The sequence below is a fragment of the Idiotropiscis lumnitzeri genome, chromosome 10, assembly GCF_059441095.1.
Source record: "Idiotropiscis lumnitzeri isolate Australia: NSW breed Sydney's pygmy pipehorse chromosome 10, RoL_Ilum_1.0, whole genome shotgun sequence".
In the NCBI taxonomy this organism is placed as follows: Eukaryota; Metazoa; Chordata; class Actinopteri; order Syngnathiformes; family Syngnathidae; genus Idiotropiscis; species Idiotropiscis lumnitzeri.
In genome coordinates, this window is record NC_142400.1 from 8,884,132 (window position 1) to 8,904,513 (window position 20,382).

At 40.5% G+C, this 20,382-nt stretch overlaps 1 protein-coding gene and 1 long non-coding RNA gene across 8 annotated transcripts; one reads left to right on the forward strand and one right to left on the reverse strand.

Moving 5' to 3' along the window:
• Positions 1-1,413: 1,413 nt before the first annotated feature.
• Positions 1,414-18,416, forward strand: LOC148329014 (uncharacterized). 6 transcript variants are annotated; one of them, XR_015845556.1, is made up of 9 exons: positions 1,414-1,485; positions 1,575-1,667; positions 6,755-6,947; positions 7,153-7,257; positions 7,809-7,845; positions 8,056-8,200; positions 11,884-11,967; positions 13,108-13,395; positions 18,111-18,416. It is a non-coding gene; the product is annotated as an uncharacterized LOC148329014 (long non-coding RNA). The 6 variants fall into 6 exon arrangements; XR_015845555.1 differs by having other exon boundaries at positions 1,575-1,654; XR_015845557.1 differs by lacking the exons at positions 1,414-1,485; positions 1,575-1,667 and adding an exon at positions 16,145-16,306 and having other exon boundaries at positions 5,416-6,947.
• On the reverse strand, positions 6,486-20,230 carry esrp1 (epithelial splicing regulatory protein 1). Of its 2 annotated transcripts, none has more exons than XM_088306012.1 (15): positions 19,889-20,230; positions 18,442-18,600; positions 18,255-18,371; positions 16,648-16,756; positions 16,172-16,318; positions 14,813-14,867; positions 14,600-14,710; positions 14,388-14,520; positions 14,255-14,297; positions 13,054-13,373; positions 11,904-12,128; positions 11,228-11,468; positions 9,916-10,096; positions 8,506-8,638; positions 6,486-6,885 (listed from the first exon to the last, which is right to left on the reverse strand). In XM_088306012.1, exons 1-15 carry the CDS (start codon positions 20,018-20,020, stop codon positions 6,751-6,753), a joined length of 2,241 nt encoding a protein of 746 aa, XP_088162138.1. In that variant the 5' UTR covers positions 20,021-20,230; the 3' UTR covers positions 6,486-6,750. The 2 variants fall into 2 exon arrangements, with proteins under 2 accessions (XP_088162138.1, XP_088162137.1); XM_088306011.1 differs by having other exon boundaries at positions 11,216-11,468.
• Between the last annotated feature and the right edge of the window lie 152 nt (positions 20,231-20,382).

The window sequence follows — 20,382 nt, forward strand, 5'->3', positions numbered from 1 at the left end:
CTGTTTTCCATCTATTCCTGCTGCAACAACACCTGATTCAAATGATTAGGATCATTATCCAGATTCTGGAGATCTTACTGAATATCTCATTTGATTCAGATGTGAAGCAAGGAGAGATGGAAAATGGGCAGGACAGCGGACCTCAAGGAACAGGATTGAAGAGCCCTACGATAGAATGTATATAAACTTTCAGATGGAATCCGAAACGGCTTTAAGCAACAGATGCGGCTGGTGTTGCCTGCATGAGAACTTTTGTGTGCAACAAAGGGTCTTTTATTTCAGTTTTTTGTCTGTTATTTTTTCAACAACTTGAATGTACTTGACTTATTCGAAGAGAATAACACTGCAGTTCTGTATGAGGCAAGAGATGGAGGTTTGATTGAACGTAGAGACAGTGTGTATCCTGTTCAAGCTTTGTCTCCTGCATACGCTCAATGGACAAAAGTATTGGGACACCTGGCGATTACACTTCTATCTCTGTTCTAGTACATCCCAATATGACTTCATCAGATGAATCCAAGCATGCCTTTTCCTTATGGACTTCACTTTGTGGGCGGGGCCATGTTCATGCTAGAAACGAAAAGAACTTTCCCAAACTTGTTCCAGCTTTGTAATTGCCCAAAATGTCTTGGGATTTGGGGCTATTGTCCAATATTTTGATTGATTATTTACATCATGAGAAATTGATAGCCACGCCTTTTAGTGCAGATTGTTTTGCATGCTCTTTTAAGCAACAAAGAATATACTTGATCCTTAAAAATTCATTTCTTCCTTTCACGTTTTCTTTTTTGCTCTCAGAGTCAAGAGGATTTTTAATGGGAAATTGTACTCTATACTGCTCATAAAAGTGTTACATTATTTATTTGTTGATTTGTTTACTAACAATTTGGGTGACTTAAGTTATGAAGTATTTATTAATAACTTCGAATCTTTTATAATCATTTCTTGGAGTTAAAATGTATATTGAATATTTCAAATGATTAGCATAACAAAAGAAAAACTACAAAGTGTATAAATGTTTTTCCTATAAATTTAAAAATTATTTACATATTTGAGAAACTCAACCCCCTAAAATGTTGACATTATTAGTATAAAAAAAGTAGTAATTGATCACAATGTTGTTTTGGGGATTTAAAATAAAAATCCTTATACGATTCGTTCTTTGCTGTTTGGATTATTTTGTTGTTTCGTTTATAGAACAATACAATACAACTATTAGAAAAAGAAAATTCCAAAGTACTTGGTAGGCAAAAGGTAATAACAGCTCAAATAACCGTTAATCTTAGTTTCAATTTTAAATGATGCATTGCAAGTTAATAAGATATTGTGATGCAGTTAACCTGTTATTAAACCGAAAACCATACACCTTTACGTTTTAGATTTCCCAGCCGAGATTTGGTCAGTGAATGCAACGCGATTATATGAGTAACGTTTATGATCGCGAGACTGTGAATGTCTACCCACGCACCACCATCGAAGCGGAAGGTACAACTTCGCACGACAATATTATCGAATAACAATATTCAAACGTTTCAAATATTTGAATCAAATTGCTGTCTTAATGTGTCCACTAGGAGGAGACAAATGTGCTCGGCTGCTAGGTGATACTTGAGCGTGTCGTCCTTTTACTACGACGTCGACGTAACCCGAATATGTGCGTAAATCAGGTCCGGATTCTCAGTTTACTTTATCGACGAATAACTAATGACATATTTGGATAATTAATTTCCAACATTTACTTCTTTTTGGAAGATGCAAATTACGCACAGGAGCCCAGATTCTAACTCAGAACCTAAGAACTGTGAGGCAGCCTTGGTCTCCACATGGGGCATGTTTTTTGCCGACCATCCAGGGCCATTCAAAATTATGCCGCTCCTTGAGTGGGGATTTAAGATCACGTCGCTATTATAGAGACTGTATGTACAAAACTATCCAAAAATGTGATTCACAAGAATAAATGAATTAAAATATAAAGTACATCATACTCACCAGAACTACTGATTATTAAATGTATTTAATTAAAGTGAGCAGATCGCCAAAGAATCTTTTTCTTTTTTTTTTTTTTTTTTCTGAAGTTAGCTTTAACAAATTTTGCTCTGACCAACCAACGAGGACATCAAAATGCTGATGTTAGTGTGAGGACCAATTTCGAATCTGCTTAAAGTAAAGAAACAGTCCCATTGACAGTGTAGTTTTTACAGCTGATTCTGTAGGCCAAGTGGTGATTTGACATGGCAACAAAAGGGGGTGAAATCTGTTTGGATGGGGAGAACGGGGTTGGGTAGAACTACCATCCAAATACCAAGCGAAATGCTATAAATGACTAAGATTTTCAAACAAATGAATGAATTTGCATGGAACAAATAAAAGTAAAGGTTGCAAATGTCGGTCGTCGGTAATGCCGTCATCATTTTTGGCATGTTTTATATTTTCTCACGGCCAAACATTTACCTATTGTTGCCGTTAAAGCATCTGGATGTCTAATTATGCTTGTGGTCAAGTCATTATGATGTCAGCTGCTTTGACAAAGAATCACGCAACAACGCCTTCGTCTGCTTCCTCGTCTATGTTCTTCATTATCAAACACATCTAACACATCAATACTGTTTTCATTTTTTAAATGTTTTATTCACTCACAAACAATATAACAATATTGCATATTAATATTCAAATTAAACATATCTAATTATATAACATCAATAAATCCATTTTCAGTTAGGTGTCTGATTTCACTATTAAACATGTCTATCCCCCCCCCAAAAAAAACATAAATGTAAAAAATAATTAAAAAAAAATTTTTTTTAATTTTAAATTAGTGTAGTACGTCGCGTCAGCCCATCAAGGTGAACCAAATGTAAGCCACGTCATCATCACTTTGAAAAGTGCGTAGGAGCGTCTGTGACGTGTGCATGTGTGCGTGTGTGCGTGAGTGCGTGTGCGCGCACTGACATTGGAATGTGGTTCAGCCTTGCCCTGCATGCTTGCGTGTGTGTTTGTGTGTACGTGTATAGCTTACCCACCCTGTGAGGGAATGCTGCCATTATAAAGAAGAATCTAACTGATTTAGCAGCCCCCAACACCTGCCTGTCAGGTATATCAAGCAGTGAGTGACGTCATCATTGCTGAACTGTGAGGATTAGATCACGTAAAGGAAGGACTTTCCCTATGTACTGTACTTTGCGTTACATTCATATCGGAGGCTCTTTACAGCCATTCACAAAGACGCTGACTGAAAAAGAAATAAATTCTCGCTCATGATGTATTTTTAGCATTGGGTTCTCTAACCGATTAACCACAGAATTCGTAGAAGGATACCACAAGCCCTTCCTGATAAGGCGGTAGCAACGTGATTGCCCCCAGCCAATCAGAAGGTCAATGAAGTAAACCTTATTACTGCTCACCACAATGATAATAACTATTATTATAATGATGACAAAGCCTGAAAAAATGACAAAAGCTCAATTTGTGACTCAGGAACCGTGGGAATTCTATCAGCTAGTCAGAAAAGATAAAATATGGCAACATCCATCCCTCGGTTTATTTTCTTCACTTATCCCCGAGTCGCATCACGGGGGCAGAAATTTTAGCAGGGAAGCCCAGACTTCCCTCTCCCCAACCACTTCGTCCACCTCTTTCCGGGGAACGTTCCCAAAGTAGCTTGGAGAAATAGTTTCTCCGGGATTTCATGGTTCACCCCCCTGGTCTTCGTCCCTGGTGGGACGTGCCTGGAACACCTCACCAGGGAAATGCTCAGGAGGCATCATGATCAGATACCCAAGCCTCCTCATTTGGCTTCTCTTAATGGGGAGAAGCAGCGTCTCTACTCTTGAGTTCCTCAAACATCTTATCTTCATATACACAATCACTATAATACATGAAAAAATTATATGCCATAATTTGCGGATAAAAATGAAAATGTCTTTTTGTTATTTTAATATATAATTTTAATGCTGGAAAGCGATTATATTTTTTAACTAATTAATCACCCCAAAGAAATCTGAAATTAATTGCGATTAATCACATTTTTCAACTACTATTTTTTGTGAAGCTCGCAACAGATATTTACTTGAATAATATCTTGGAATGATCTTTTTATGATGTGTGAAAGATGTTCAGCAAATATGGTACAATATTTGCAGCGTATGCAAATTACTTTTGAAGTAAATCAAACTGAGGTAACTGAGTTAAAATGTAACTGAAATTAGATCCATCTCCAGATTTAACGCTTTATTTTTGACAATGCTAATTTTTTTTTGGAACCACAGATGTATACAGATGCGTTTTGATTATCCATGACGTGGTGTTACTCGTGAGAGTCAGCACGAGTGCTTAAAGGTGTTGAGTGGGCAGGGTGGGGTGCGCGCCAATATTAAATTACAACAATGGCAAATCTTCCCTCAGGGGCTGTAACATGCCTTTTGTCTGCTTTCCTTCTTTCTTTCCCTTTTCCTGGTTTCGCCATTCTTCTTCTCCGTTGAAAAGAAACACCACTAGAATGTGTGTGTGTGTAATCACTGTGGACCATGCAAGGGAGTTCCCACTCGAACCTTCGGGCCACTGTGTTGTCGGGCCTTCTTATAGACGACGTGAATAATGCTAGTCAGAGTGGTGCAAATGTCATAATACGTTTATTTTTCAGCAGGACCTTCCAGTCCTACTACAAACACAAAACATCAGTTCACAATGTAAATTGTATTCAATAGTTATCTACAGTTTCTGTTTATTCAGCAGCCTTTGATGGAGAAATGTCTAACAAGAGCTTTATTTTCAAGCTTCACTCTGTAAGATGAGATCTTGAAAAAAAGTCCTCTTGGAGAATGTAACCATACATTGAAGTTACAAACAACCGGAGCTCTGCTTTAATCCCCAACAAAAGGCACAACAGAAATGGCAACAAATCACGTAGGGCACATTCCAAACCAAATGAAGCACTGAGAACAAGAGTGAGCTAACTCCATTTTTGTCATTTTCTTAAAGATAAGTGCAGAATTGAATAGAGAAAAGGCACATCTTTTAGATGCATACTCATGGTTATGTTACACATTTGACATGTAGGGGACAGACGGAACTTTTTTCCAGCTTGGGTGCAAGTGCCTAAAAGGGATTACAACTGGTGTATAACTTGTGTACTTGTTTATATAACCGAACACGGACTTTGTTTAAATCTGCGATCTTAATTCTAACACACCATGCACAACACCACATATGGGCTAACAAAAGTAGCATGGATGCGATTGTATTTATAAACCTTTAAACAATACAACTTATATCTGAACACAAGATTCAACCCATGCATATAGCGCACACAAGAATACCTGCATGCATCTATTCTTTATCCTCTGCAAAAAACAGCTATCGTTGCAGCGCAACGCCCGTTGAATTATCATAATGCACTAACTTGATTTTTTTTTTTTAGATTCTGTTTAATTATATTATTACTGTATGTTTTTATAACGTACAATACCATAGAGTGCTATTTTTTCATTAAAAAAAATGTTACACAATTTTTTATTAGTGTTTTTTTTGTTTTTTTGGGTTGATTGCATTTCCAATTGGGAAACAACCCGACCCTTTGCAAAAAGATCCGAATGGAGTTAGCCCACTTTAGTTCTCAGTGCCTCAAACATAAGTGAAGCATGATAGTGACTCACAGTGTAACAAAAGCCAGCATTCAAACATACTGCCGTGCCGTTAGAAGCATTGATTAGCCGTGCATTGGTATCGGCCTTTGTGTAAACATCGGAAGGTTTGACTGCCAGCTTCTTCATGCACTAAAGCTTCCAATACAATCAGTGTGTACTGGAGGTGGCTAAAAACACATCACGTGCATTACAGAAACTGATTAGCGATTAAAACATGGACGACGAGGGTGAGGGCCACACTGAAAAGAAGAGAAAAAAAAACACTGAAAGAATAAAGTAGTATATTGGTTGAAAATGGTTTAAAAATATCTCAATATTCTCATGAGTGTTCTTCTTTAAAAACTATATTCCTACTTAAAATTACAACAGCCCAAAAGGGGGGAAATATTTTTGGGGAATAATTGCTCTTGTAACTTTTTTTTCTTGTTTTATTATTCTTTTATAAATGTAATCTTTGTACTTGTAACATATTTAAAAAAAAAAACATTACTTTTTTTGTCATAGGATTATGACATAAAAATTATGAAAAAAAAAAAAAAAACAACTAAGAATCTCCTGAATATTGTGGCTTTACTCTTAGGACTTTCTGTGTGACTTTTTTGGATAGAAAGAAATATTCTCTAAGCTTTTTTTCTTGACACACAATTTTTTTTCACCTCGTTTTACTTTATTAGCCATATTTGTCTTTTTTGTTTGTTTTCTTTTTTTTTTAATTATTATTATTTTCAGTGTGGCCCAAATGTGATTTTGTAAAAACACAACATCGTATTCTCATTCAACACTTTCTCTCTCACACATGCGCACACACATTTTCTCTTCACGGAGAAGCTTGAAACATTGAGCTCTCTTGCTACAAAGTCATTCTTTACTACTTTGGCTGGCAAATATATAATAGTGATTATACAAATAATGTAACACATTAAAACAAATCTCTACAAAGCGTTTTTTTTTTTTCAAGATACACATTGTGCAATAAAAGACAAACTGTTTTTTGTTTTTGGCTAAAGCCATACATGGTATAAAATATAATAGTGGCTTTTTTTTTAAAGATATAAATAAGACTACTTAAAAAAAAAAAAAAAAGGCTAACAATACGTATGTGTGAGGCTTAGAGCAGACTCAGGTCCAGGTAGTGTCCGGTAGGCTTGGTCATCAGGGCGGGGAGCGACACCACGGGAGGCTCGCCTGCGCCCGGTTGGCCGATCAGGCTGCTGCTCAGGAGGGAGACCGGCTCCACGGCAGTCTGGACATTTTCAGCAACATGGAAGAGGATTGTTTCAGATTCCAGTACAAAGAAGCACTCAGGTACCTTTGTGTGTGGATTCATTTTCGCCTATTACACTGTCTAGTCGGCTTAACATTTCCCAAGACCTACAGAATATTGCGTTCTGTTACAATATAAGCACCAAACCTACCAAAGGAAATAGATTATCTTCTACCAGAAAAAAAAGAATCTTTCTGCGCTTTTCTGTTCTTTAATAATCAACCTATTCAATTCCTGTCGCCACAGCGTTTGACAGTGACGGTAAAGATGAATATCAAAAAGTCAACCGTCTTCATCAAGCCACCCTCATCACTATCTCCAACATCTCACCTGCGCCACGCCACGTCAAAGGTGAGTCATTTTCATTTACTTTAGTTTGATTTCAATAAACAGTGGTTCACTTATTTTTACATTGTATCCCAGTTAACATTCTCAAAATGTTACCTAATAAAATGTACAGTTACATTTTTATGCATGCAACAGTTTGACTTCGTCCAATGGAAAAATATTGAATCTAATTATTTACAGGTGCATGTCAATATATTGGCGTACGGTAGAAAAGGACAATTCCTGTTCTCGTTCAATATTTAAAATAAAATCTTCTGATGAATAAATATTGCGTTTATGCAATATGAATTAGGCAGAAAACTCCTCCTGTTTTATCCGTCTCAAGGGTGGCCATTTTGTCTTGCACTGCAATCACATTGCAAAAGTGCTCATCTTGCAAACGTCACATGACCAAACTCAGAAAACATCCAACATGGATACAAATGGGTGGATGTTCCTGCTTAACGCATATTCAACAGAAATGATAGTCAGACTACCGTGTTTGGATTAGGTCCGTTGCATATTATCGTAAAGAAAATCTTTCATTTGACTTTGCTTTTAAACATCTCTTTCAGATGATTATGTTTCTACACCGGTGAACAACTAACTGAAGTAGGGAAATTAACTTTCTCTTTCATTTTAATTCTTGGTTCATTTTTTTTTTAATTCAGCACAATACTAACCTACAACACCAACACTTTTATGTATAAGTCGCTCATTTTCTAAATTGTTCACTTTTATTTTTATTAAATATATCTATGTTTAGCCTTATTTTGTGTGCTGCTGCTGTCACTGGAATTACAAATGGTTCCCTCTCGCCAGGAGCCTTCAACTAATCCAGAAAACACACCCATTCTTTCTGTAACAGCGTCCCGGTTGGGGTCAAGAACAAGCCAGCGCATCACCTGAGGGGCACCGCGTGGTGGGTGAGGGAAGAAATTATCAACACCAGGCGGATCGGGAGGCGGTATGAGGACTTACAAAAGGACACCCAAACCCCGAAATAAATACAGCAGCTTGTAGTTACAAAGTACATTTCTGGATGTCTCAATTCTACGTTGACATAAGCTCCACAAGTACAAGTCCAAGCATGCAGCGGAGAGCGAGAGTCACAGAGTAGGGAGAGGAGACAGGATAAACTCGTTTGCGAGCCTCCAGGCTAACGCGGCGTGTCTGACAACACACACCCTCGACACAAGGAGAGTCGTATTAGGGCGTTAAGACTTCTATTGAGGTGATGGTGGACCTGCGCGCAGAAGTCACTTCATTTACCTGATAGCCCTGCACCGCGTTGATGAGGTCTTTGCTGTTGTAGGTCAGACCAGGCATGCGCATCAACCCCCCGGGGGAGGAGAGGGCAGAGGGGGAAGGGAAGTAACCGACAGTAGTGGGAGAGCCAGGTGGGCTGCAGGGGGGAGAAAAGTAAAAGACAGGTTGTTATTTAGACACGTGAAGGTGTGCGTTTATGAGCAAACAACTAAATAGTGGTACTGCAATTCGACAAACACAGTTGGCTTTCTTAGTCAAAGGTAGAAAGCTCCACATAGGGCTCACCCCTGCTAAGCAGGTTTTAATACCATAAAGTTCAGTTATTAACTACCTCAGCCACAGAAGGTTACACCAGAAAAGTCAGACGACACTCCTTGCTTTCACAAGGCGGAGTGAGGCATTAAATAATCAAATGTGGCCGGCTTTTCAGGAGACGACACGATAGCCCAGAAAAATGGCCACAGGTGTTGATTTACTAAACTGCAGTGGGAACCCAGCATCTAATTGGGAGGAGTACAAATTCTTGCATATTAAGGTTGCACCTAACAGTCGATTAATCAGGTGAAAAGAAAAATCATTTTCATCCATTTACTCAAAAACAAAACATTATTTCAAATTGACAGTGCATAAAATTAATTCTGATTCAGTAACAGATTTGATTCTTAACATGTCAGAAATGTTGATCATTATTTTCTAACGTGAAAGCAGATGTTATATTTTGATTAATAACAAATTCAAATGAATCTGCTTTCCTTGAGAACTTCAGATCGCTGACAATATTTACTGTTAAGAGTCTGGGGGATTAATTGAGTGTCAAAATAATTATAATTTGCTAATAGATTAGCTGTCAATTAATCGTTTCCACTCTGTACCAGGCAGCCAAAACAAAACAAGATAATCGTGAGACAATTCGAGGTCAGGCGATGGGCAAACGTGTCAGGCCCTGATTGCCATGGATGCCCACTGAGAGTATCTAAAAAAAAAAAATTGGCATGGTAGTCACAGTGCGGTGAGAAAGCTGGCAAAACAGGTTGAATGCAACTAAACCTGACGGAGTGTAGTAAGGCGTAGAAATATTTGGAGGCGGTCCATCATGGGCTTTATTGTTGTATGACTAATTTTGCGCCCTACGTTGGTAATAGAAGTGGTTTGAGCAGGTATCAAGTTAAGATCGGCAGTCACCAACATGGTGCCCCAACAACCACGTGAGCAGCTCACCAGTGATGCGATATTGTGATTTTCTAGGAATGCTGTACAAGTGATCATTTGAATAATAATGAATCTCAAAGTATAATCAGTTCCCAATAAGTAACTCTTAGTTTGCCCTGGTTTAGATTGACTTTCTGCCAGTTGCTAGTTGTTGACAGAAAATGAATCCTATCAAACATTTACAAAGTGATGTTGGCCGCATACCTGGGATAGTAGGCTGTGTAGTTCATATATAGCTGCGCCGACGATGGGTAATAGGCATGTCCCGCCGGGAGGGGACGAGGACCTAGCAACACCTGACCGAGTGGAGGGTAGAGGGCAGCGGCGGCTTCGGTAGACAGGACAGGTGGGGTGGGGGTGAAGGAGTACGAGGGCGGAGATAAACCTGCAGCAGAGGCAACAGAAACAAAAGACGTCAAGCCGCTTGAAGTGTGCCATCACAAAGACGTGATTGTGCCGTGTGTTCACGCTTTAGGAGAGGCGCTCATGCACGTTTGCAAACAATGACCACATTCACTTCACCGGACACAAGTGGTGTCTATTGTTTGCCAAGTTGGTGAAAATAGAGCAGTTGATTTTCTTTTTAGGGTCTTAATTGGTTTAAAGGTGAAGTGGGTGACCGTGGTTTGCAATTGTCAGCCTCCTTGGAATTAACTTTGGCTCTACGTTCTCAAATCAGGCAAAGTCTCAATGGTGGAACCTTAACCAAAATGATTCGTAGACATACGTCATGTTTCATTCTCATTAATAGCTTTAGGAATTTCGTATTGGTCTGAATTCTTTCCCCTCCCGAAATTGGCTCCCATTTGGCTCCCGGCATTATATGCGGTTATATAGAACAGGAACTCACAATTTGGCATTTATTGCCAGTCATAAAAGTTCAGACTTGTCCCAACATTACCTCAGTTCAAGTCTACAGTTTGCGCTGTGTCCTGTTCGCGAGTGTGATCATTAACGCATCAGTAATCAGTGTTTGGAAAAGTGGGAGTGAAAAGCTTTTTAAAACCAGCTAATTTTTGTCAGCTGTCATGTCTGCTGTTAAGCCCCGCCCACCTTTCCTGAATTAATGAGACAAACCAATAGGTGTGCCACGCTGCTCCACAACCAAGACTAACTGGTACGACTGGAGCTTGAATGTATTTTTTTTTTACCCTTCCTATTTTTTTTTAATAAGCATTAAAACATGTAAAAAGTGAAAGTGAGTGTAACGAACATCTGGTGTGACCTAGAAGGTGAATCCAGATTAGAATGTGTAAGGTCCAAACTGAAAGAGTAACATTTGGCATGCAGACTAGTGAATTAAAAACAATAATTCATGAAGAGGCACCACACACACAAAACTGATCATACGCAAACACACACACACACAGTTGTGAATCTCCTGGTTAGACCAGTATGTCCTGTCCACACTAGATTGGAGAAAACCCAGCAACCCTGCCCCCCACGGCAGGAGCCCACCTACCCCTGCAGGCCCGAAGCACCCCCAGCTCCCAGCAGCACTTACGTCTGGACTTACATGGCGGCGGGCTGAGCCCTGTCCCACTCCTGTTCCGGTTGTGTGTGTGCGTGTGCGTGTGCGAGAGCGAGCCTCCCATCAGCACCAGGCCCATCTCCTCGGCGCTGCACGGGAACACCTCCACGTAGCGGCTGTTGGGCCCGTGCTGGCAGGACATCACGTGCTTGTGAAGCTGCTGGGAGGCTGAAAGTGCTCGCTCTGCCGTCGTCATCTGGATGAAGCAGTCGCCTGATGGACGACCCTGATAACAGATGCGGACATGAAAAAAAAAAAATAATTCAGTCGTTGACTCGTCTGCTTTAACACTTGCGGCTTGAATAATAGTTTAACCCAACTCTATGCATTAAACACATTTAAACGTATTAAAACACACTTTTCAAATACACTGTCATTGCATTTGAGCACCAATAATTCAAGCCATTAAATGTATGTAGAAAATTCTGTAATATAGCGCCAATCTTCGAGAGGCGGGGCCTGACTAGGTGGCATGTGACACAAGCGAGTGCGTTTTGGGTGTCCGGGTGTGAGCTGTGGCCTACAACAGCTCCGTTAGTGACCATATTGTAATTATGTGTTTTACTGCTTTCAATAAGCTGTCAAGTGCATTGCGAGTGTAAATCTCTAAATCTTTTCATTTGGCCAAACCAATCACGCAGATGGAGTTCCAAGCGCCTACCTGCTGATTGAGGACCATATGCACGCCGTGTGGTCGGACGTCGTGGGTGAAGTCGCCCAAGAAGGTGAGGATGTCCTCTATGCTCGCCGAGTAGGGCAAGCCCCGCAGCCTCAGGCAGTCCCTCACGATGATGGGAGGAGGAAGGAGAGACACCGTGGGCAACACTGACAGCAAGGGGGCGGGGGCCACCGGGATCAGCGGCGCAGACGAGTAGCGGTTCAACACCTGGAACACAAATTTATCACACTTGCTTGAATTGACTACAATAGCATTCAACTGAGTGCAGACCTCTGCCAAATAGTGATATGATGTAATTTTAATATTGCTGGCAGATATTACCAGACATGACAATATCAATATTCGCTTACCGCTAAGGTCGCAGTGCAATTTCAAAAATAGGGGTGCGTATTTGTGATTCCGTACATTAACTTCGTAGGTTACAAAGATTGATGAGACGTGCGTGACCTCAATTTTTTACTCTAAGGGCAAAAGAGAAATTTAATCCCTCTAATAAGAGTGAAGAAAGAAAACACCCAAATAAAACATAATGCATTACCGTTTGAATTTTAGTGCAGTGGAGACAGCCATTCAAACAACGAATATATATATTTTTTTAAATATGGATTTGAATTCAAATGCAATCAGTTCATCCATAATACACTCCCTTCAGGTTTCGTAGAAATTCTCTGAGTAATTTTTCCATAATAGCGAACAAACGTTAACATAACCTGTAATTTATAAATGTAACGTAAAGCACTTTTAATCAAGCCGACTTGTCGCCAACAGGACCTCGCTATGTTTGCATTTCTAGAGGCGACCAATAAAACTGCACACTTGTCAGAAAGGCGCCTGCACGGTTGTGCATAGAAGTTGTGAGTTTGTCATTTGTTTTCATCTGGTGGGCAATGAAGACGCAAGACAGAATGAACAGAAGACAAAGGAGGAACAGTTCATGTGTAAAGATAAACACAAAGCCCGGTTCCCCACCCTGCAAGTCCCACTTTAGTGCTTCTAGCAAATAATTAAGGAGGGGGGCGGGGTCACACTCCCACGTGTAGTCACCCTGCAGCGCACACATGCAAACGGATCAATCTGCCCTTTGTGCAAAATTATCCTAAGTAGCATTGACGCCGTTCTGAATTCAAAGTACCTGCTGGACTTCTGCTGCAGTGCTCTTGAATAACTCAATATATCTTCTTCCAAGGATCTCCTTGTGTTTCCTGAGCGCACACTGGGCATGTTCATCGCAGGCGAACAGCACAAAGGCGTCACCGGTGGGTCGACCGTCCGGGTAACGCACAAACAGGATACCGTCCCTTCCTCCGTTGACCGGACACGTGTCTTGGAGTCCGTCCTCCGGCGAGAAGAAGGCGAGCACCTGCTCGTGCGTGGCCGTGAAAGGGAGACCTCGCATCCTCACGATGATCTGGTCCTCGCGGGACAGGAATATGGCTACTTCGTTGGACGTACCTGGCGGAGAGGCAAAACAAAGGTATAACGAGACGCTCCACAGGAGGTGCAGTCTGAATTGGACGCTGTGATTGTGTTTGAGCAAAGGAAAGAGAATTCTTTAGGCTGAGTCATGTTGAAACAAGTAAGGCACTGTTGTCCATCCATCCATCTTCTGTACCGCTTCTCCTCACTGGGGTCACTGTGTCAAAACTAATTTGGACTAAAGAAGGAGAATATTATGGCAAATTGTGCTACATCTACAGTACGTTGTCGAGGGGCACCAAAATTAACTAAGTTAAATTAATTTAATTAATCCACTGTGGGCGGCTCAGTGGACGACTGGTTAGTACAATGGCCTCACAGTGCAGAGGTCGTGGGTTCGATTCCGGCTCCGGCCTTCCTGTGTGGAGTTTGCATGTTCTCCCCCGTGCCTGCGTGGGTACTCCGATTTCCTCCCACATTCCAAAAACATGCATAGCAGGTTGATTGGACACTCGAAATTGATGCGAGTGTGAGCGCAGATGGTTGTTCGTCTCTGTGTGCCCTGCGATTGGCTGGCAACCAGTTCAGGGTGTCCCCAGCCTACTGCCCGACGATAGCTGGGATAGGCTCCAGCACCCCCCGCGACCCTTGTGAGGAGAAGCGGCTTAAATAATGGATGGATAATTCACTGTCAGCCCACGTAAAATGAATGCACTTTTTGGCTTCTATATCCGTCAATGGTAGCGAATGAGTTGAGAGGGCATCCAAATGAGGCAGGTTGGTATTCACTAACGCAAACCACCTCTTGGAAATTCAAATGACGGCGACAGCAGACTTGTCATTGTGAATATAAAGATGAGTTGCGCATTTAACACAGAATACTTCCATCATTTTACGAAAGAGGCTGTGGGCCTCACCTCCTGCTATCTTCAGGAAGTCTTCTCCAGTTGCTTTGTAAACCTGCAATGAAAAGGAGGCCCATTAAAGAATCGGATCTTGGGTGGTCGCTTCGCTTTAGCGATGTGGGCCAAGTGGGCGCCGACAGATTACCTCGATGTATCTGTTGCCCATATGATGTTTGTGCCGTTGCAGCGCCAGGTCTCGATGTTCTTCGCTGACAAAACGAACAAGCGCCTCGCCATTTCTCCTCCCCTGAGCGTTGAGGCACAGTGCAGCCCCTCCTCTGCGCGACACCAAGCAATTTCTCGTCAGGCATGTTTTCACTTGCGCTTTAGGGTTTCCTTGCATTTATGGCAACTCACTTGGCAATATTTAGTCCGCTGAAAAAGCGGGCAATGTCCTGGTCTGACGACTGCCACGGCAACCCTCTGGCTCTGATTACTGTGCTGTCACTCACTTTCTCCATTTTACTGCTGCAAACAAACGTTCAAGGTGAACTGCTTGTGCTTCATGAGTCAACTTTAAGGAAATCTAAAAAGGAATAGTGGACTGAAGTTTGAGCAAACATTACTTACCACGTACCCGTTTCAAACTTCTCATTAACTCTTTCTGGGTTAGAGAATGTGTGACCTGCAATAACGACGCCCCTTTTTAGAATCATAGTGACAAAGTAATTACAGTATAAATACAATATAATACAGGGCTGGGTATCAATTTAAAATTCCCAAATCGATTCGATTGGATACACAAGGGCCCGTTTCAATTCAGTTTTCGATTCACTTTAATTGATTTTCGATTCAATCGACGATTTCACGTAGTGCTAATTTTACTTTTGTATGGAAGGCATTCTCAGAAGAACCAATGCTGAAATGAGTACAAACGACTTGCTGTAAATAAATACATTAGTAAAAAAATATTAATATCTACCTTAAGAATTGAAGCCAATGCAGTTACATTAATCGTGTACGTTTCATTTAACATGACCTGATCAAAACAAAAAAATACATCTGCCTTCATGCTTATTGGCGCGGACTTCACTTCTCCCGCCATTTTGTTTTGATTCGCTAATTTCGCGTTGTGACGAGATCTCATGTGACGTGTGTAGTCACGTAAATTTAAGGGTAAAAAAATATCGATATATGGTTTTATGAATCGATATCGGGCTATGAAAATGAAAATTGATTCAAATCGATATAGCATTATTTTTTTTTAAACCCCATTATTCTTTTTAAATAAATAAATCAGCCTTTACAAATTACAATAATGACACAATAATGATTATCATTGCGGTAGTAGTTTATAGAAATATTATTATATTCTGAGAACAGTTTCTAATATTTTGGTTACCTTATTCATAAAAATGAAAGTAATAAAACTTTTAACACCTCTCTACATTTAATGTACACCTCTGCAAACCACAACCTCAAAAAATAAACAATTCCGTTAGACTCTGACATTGCCAATCAAAACAAAGCATTTACTGCCATTGACAGCTAAAGACGTCAAAGATCTTTTTTTTTTTTTTTTAAGGGGCTGGTAGTGATTGAGTTAATTTCTTTGGAAAGCAAGAGTATTTATATATTATATTGTGGATATCTTTTCTTTTTTCATGGGCAGAGTCAATGCTTTATATAGACAGAACAAAGTGGTTCATTTAAGAGCCGACACTAAATTTCTTGATGAATGACGAGCGCAGTCCCTCAGAACCAAACGCAACCTTCAAACTGTTGATATATTCATTTTGCATAAAGTACTCGAATTTGCAAATTAAAAACTAAAACAAGTCATTCATGTGATGTGCCTGCCCACTGAAGTGCTTTTGCTCTTTATTTTCTGAATCTATTTCATTAGAATGATAAACACAACACTAATCCTCGCCATCACACAACCTTTCACCTTTCGTTCAGTTCGGTGCAGCGGTGTGTGGTACTCACATAATGGCTCCGAAAGCAGGCTAAGTACGATTTTGCCCATCATCTGGACCTGCTGCACCGCTACTTGTGGCGGCAACGTGGCTAAAGGATCCAGTGTGCCCAGGGAGCTGCACATATCAGGAGGCGCTTCTATCGGTATGCTCAAAGCTGAACATGACGTCGGTCAAGAAAAGCGATAATGACAATCGTGTGAGAACAGAAGAAAGTAAAAGATACTGGCAGGGTTACAACCAAGAGGCTGAGGTAGTAAATCGTTTCCTGTTCCAGTGGGTGTGTAGTAGGCGCGCCCTGTTAGTTAAACACACACTTGAACCGCATCCTCAACGAGGCGCTGGTCATTTGCATTTCAAAATGGGAATTCGGGACTCAACACCCTAAGGCTCATTTGGAGCAAGTGTGCTCTCATGATAAACACTTTACAAAGATCAACAAACGTTCAAGGGGGTTTTGGCGCATGCCACACATGGAAAGGATACACTCCACCATGGCGTCTACGTCCAAAGTACTGAGGTGGGAGGGGAAGTGCGTCTTGAACTCTTTACGAAGATCAAAGAAGGAGTAGAAACAGTCGGGGATCAGGATGTTCTGGAGGGGGAAAGACATGAGTTGAGAACATGAGCATGTTCCTTTTTAGGTTTAAATTGTTTGATTAAGAGATTATAGTAGTTGTAGTTATCTGTTTTAGATTAGCATCATGAAATGTTAATAATTGCAGTTTGCCGTTTTCAAGGATTTTGCGAATAAAAAGGTTCTCAATGTCAACCAAGTCATGTTTAAGTCACAAAGGTTTGCGTCCAGGTCCGAATGAGATCAAGAGTAAACATTAAGACAGAAAAATATTATTTTAATGACCAGAAAATTAGTCAGATTTAATTATGCTCAACTTTCTTCTTACATGGCATGGAACCATTTTTTTTATTTTTTTTGCAACGTGCCGTATGTATCCAAAATTGTCTTTTTACAAAATCTGCATGTTGCGTCATTTGTGTTTTTTTGTTTTTTTTTTGTTTTTTTTTAATGACGTCATTGCTAACGTCGGTTCTCGATGGTTGGTAAAACCACATTTTAGAACAATGTTAGCTGAAATGACAAAAAAAAAAAATGGGTGCTTTGGCGCTCGCAGTCATGTTAACCAAGCAGATAGCAATTCAAGTTTAGTTCAGGAATAAGAACATAGTGGGACTCGGTCGAGTCGATAAAAATATTTTGCGGGTCTAATGGCCGAGTCTGAGACAATAAAAAAACACGTCAAGTCCGGACATTAGCACTACAGCCCTCCCTTGTCGGTAGCAAGCGACTGGAAATGTCATGGCCTCTTAGGTATTGTGGTGACATTGAGTCATAAAAGAAGTCAGGGCACTCTTGGCTTGTGGAAGAAGAGGCTATTTGCTTGCGTAACAGAAACATCAGGGGCGCTACTCGTGAATCACCGCACAGAACAACCACACAGCATTAAAACGACTGCACAACCGAACAAAAACAGACAGGTACGCAAAACATACACACAACTACTTTGAATAGAAAGAGCAGAAATGTCTAACCATTACGATTAAAACGTGAGTACTGCAAATATGAACAAACATGATTTAAGGCATGCTGGGGAAGGGGGCGTGGCCAAAGGTGTGTATGTGTGTGTTGGGGGGGTCACACATCCAAGCTAGGATCGCCCCTGGTCGGGTAATATAGATTATTGCAAGGCACCCCCTCTCCTGTGTTTTTGTTCATCTGAAAATCATCTGAAAAAATAGCAACGACGTCATCAGTGACTAGTCGATAATCGAGTCAACTCAGAAAACATTTAGCGTCAACTTTAAAAATAAATCTTAAATTGTGCAAGTCAAGCAGTTTTACGGCTTCTGCTCTGGTCTTTTAAGATGTGTGAAAATGTTGGCAGTGACACGTTGTGCTAAAATGTGGTATGTGCATGGGTGTGTTGCAGTCATCATCAAGTCAACTTGAGTACATCTCAGATGAGCAACTTCAACCAGGAACGCCGCGCCAACACAACAATGCTTTGCGAAAAGGAGTGAGCGAGTGAACATCCGCCCTGGCTGTGGGGCGTTCACCTAGCCAGCCTGCTCACCTTGCTGGCGGCCTCGGGGTGAATCACTTGACGGATGTGGAGTTGCCCGTCGGTACATAAACACACTGACGTGCCCGCACCTGCGCTGTTCACCTCGTTCGTCAGCTGGAGATGGAACTGTGGAGAGTTTCGAAAGCGAAATGAAGTCTGGCATGTAAGAGAACGCTGTCGCTTTAGAAAATCTTACCGTATTTAAAGCAGACTCCAGGCTCTTTGCTGTAAAGACACAATCTGCCCCAGATACATTTTCTTCTTCCACGAGCTCCTCCACCACATCCTCCTCCTTTTTTTCATCTGTCAGGTCTGACACTTCGGGCTTAATCAGCAGCTCGTTCACCTTGCCCAACTTCACAAAAACAGAACCATTGCATGAAAACCATGTTAGACATGAAACAAAGGAATACATCTTTTGAAGAGTGACCACCTCACTGTATGTTTATAATTAAGTCTAAATCAGTGAGAGATGATACAATTGTGTGAACACTTTGTTTAATACATACGGTAATAGAAGCTAAACTGTAAAAATAAATAAAATAAAATGTGGGTTTAGAGAATAGTGAACCCCAAATTTCAAGGCAACAAACTTTGATACATTTTTGTGGGCAATTCCACAAAATATTTAAAATGTTGCTGTTGTGAAAATTGGCATTCCCTCATTTCACAAAAAAGAAACAAGTGTTTACAGAGCTAATTATGCCTTATATCGTCACCCCAATTTAAAGATTTGAAGATTTAAAGAAAGAAAACTTGTTTTGGAGCTAAAAACATGCTTATTTTGTTGTGCTAACTAACATTGTTGTCGAAAAATTTAAGGTTGTTCCAAAATTCCTATTTTGGCCCAATAAAATACAAAATGTGCTTTTTACAATGTAAACTTGAAAAATTAACTGGCTTTGGGTGACTTCTGCAATAGTGCAATATTACATAGAACATGTAATCTGCGTGTAATTAACAAAATAGTTGAACACTTTTAAACCTTTAACATGTCATATACATAAAGAAAAGAAAATCAGACTTGACTCAAGTGGCTGTGTTGATATTAAGTAGTTACATCTGTGTATACTCATTCTTGAAGGTTATGGTAATCCACAAAGGTTGAATTGTTGGATCACACAGGCTGGGTAAACTGTATCATCTCACTAATAAATCAGTAAAATCATTAACGCAAGCACTTTTTAATGTCATATTAATATCATTCCTGTAGAAAAACATGTCAGACCTGATGGTAAGTAGACATGGAATGTGTACAAAATGTAAGCAAGTCAAGTTGAGTCATGTTGTCAACTTTATACATTACAGGAATTCAATACAGTACTTAATACCAGATTTAAAATTGAAAAATGAATACATGGGCTTGAGATGATTGGGGCAATTCCATAACTATTATGAACACCATTATGATCACGGGAGGAATACAAATTAATTTGTTTTGAAAATTTGGCATCTCATGTTTGAGCCGTAAAACTAATGCTAATACTAATACCAATACCAATATGATACTAATGCTATTTGGACTACTATTTATTTACAAGTGAAGTCATTAGAACCCAGTTGAAAAGTTACTCCGTTTAGAATCACATTTCCTGTTTAAAAAAAATAATAATTTAGGTATAATATAAGGCTAGAGTGTTTACCTTTTTGTTGTTGACATCCACCTGCTGCCACACCAGCCTCGCTAGCTCCTTCTCGTCCGAGCCCAGCAGCTCCCCACTGGCGCCAGATGTGGCGGCGCAAAGCACCACCAGGTAGTCGACCTGCGCCGTCATTCGAGTACCGTCGAAAGTCAAGAAATACTTCAGCGAACTCCACACTTAGGTCAAAGGGGAACGAACACCTTTGACACCTGGGTGCGAAAGGTGAGCTCCGTGCGTCCTCCGGACTTCGTAGGCGACGTTCAATTTTTTTTCCCTTTTTTGTTTTCACGTGAAGCCTCCCGAAGCCACCATCGCGGAGCAATGGCCGAACGTCGTTTTTGTAGTGAAGCGGCTACCTGTGGAGGTCACGTGACTTACTTACCTGCCGCCTCCCTCCCTCCTCCAGTGACGTAGCATACGACGACACAAAATATGTTTTGTTTTTTATTTCTAAAACTGGACGGATATATGTGGATGTAAATATGGGCAATTGG

Excerpts from the sequence above, each read along its gene's own strand:
- esrp1 (XM_088306011.1), bottom strand. The coding sequence starts at position 20,020 with ATGACGGCGCAGGTCGACTACCTGGTGGTGCTTTGCGCCGCCACATCT. Across the intron at positions 8,639-9,915 it reads TACACAGCCTACTATCCCAG|CCCACCTGGCTCTCCCACTA; the intron begins GTATGCGGCCAA and ends TCCCCCCTGCAG. Across the intron at positions 6,886-8,505 it reads ACGCGGTGCAGGGCTATCAG|ACTGCCGTGGAGCCGGTCTC; the intron begins GTAAATGAAGTG and ends GAAAATGTCCAG.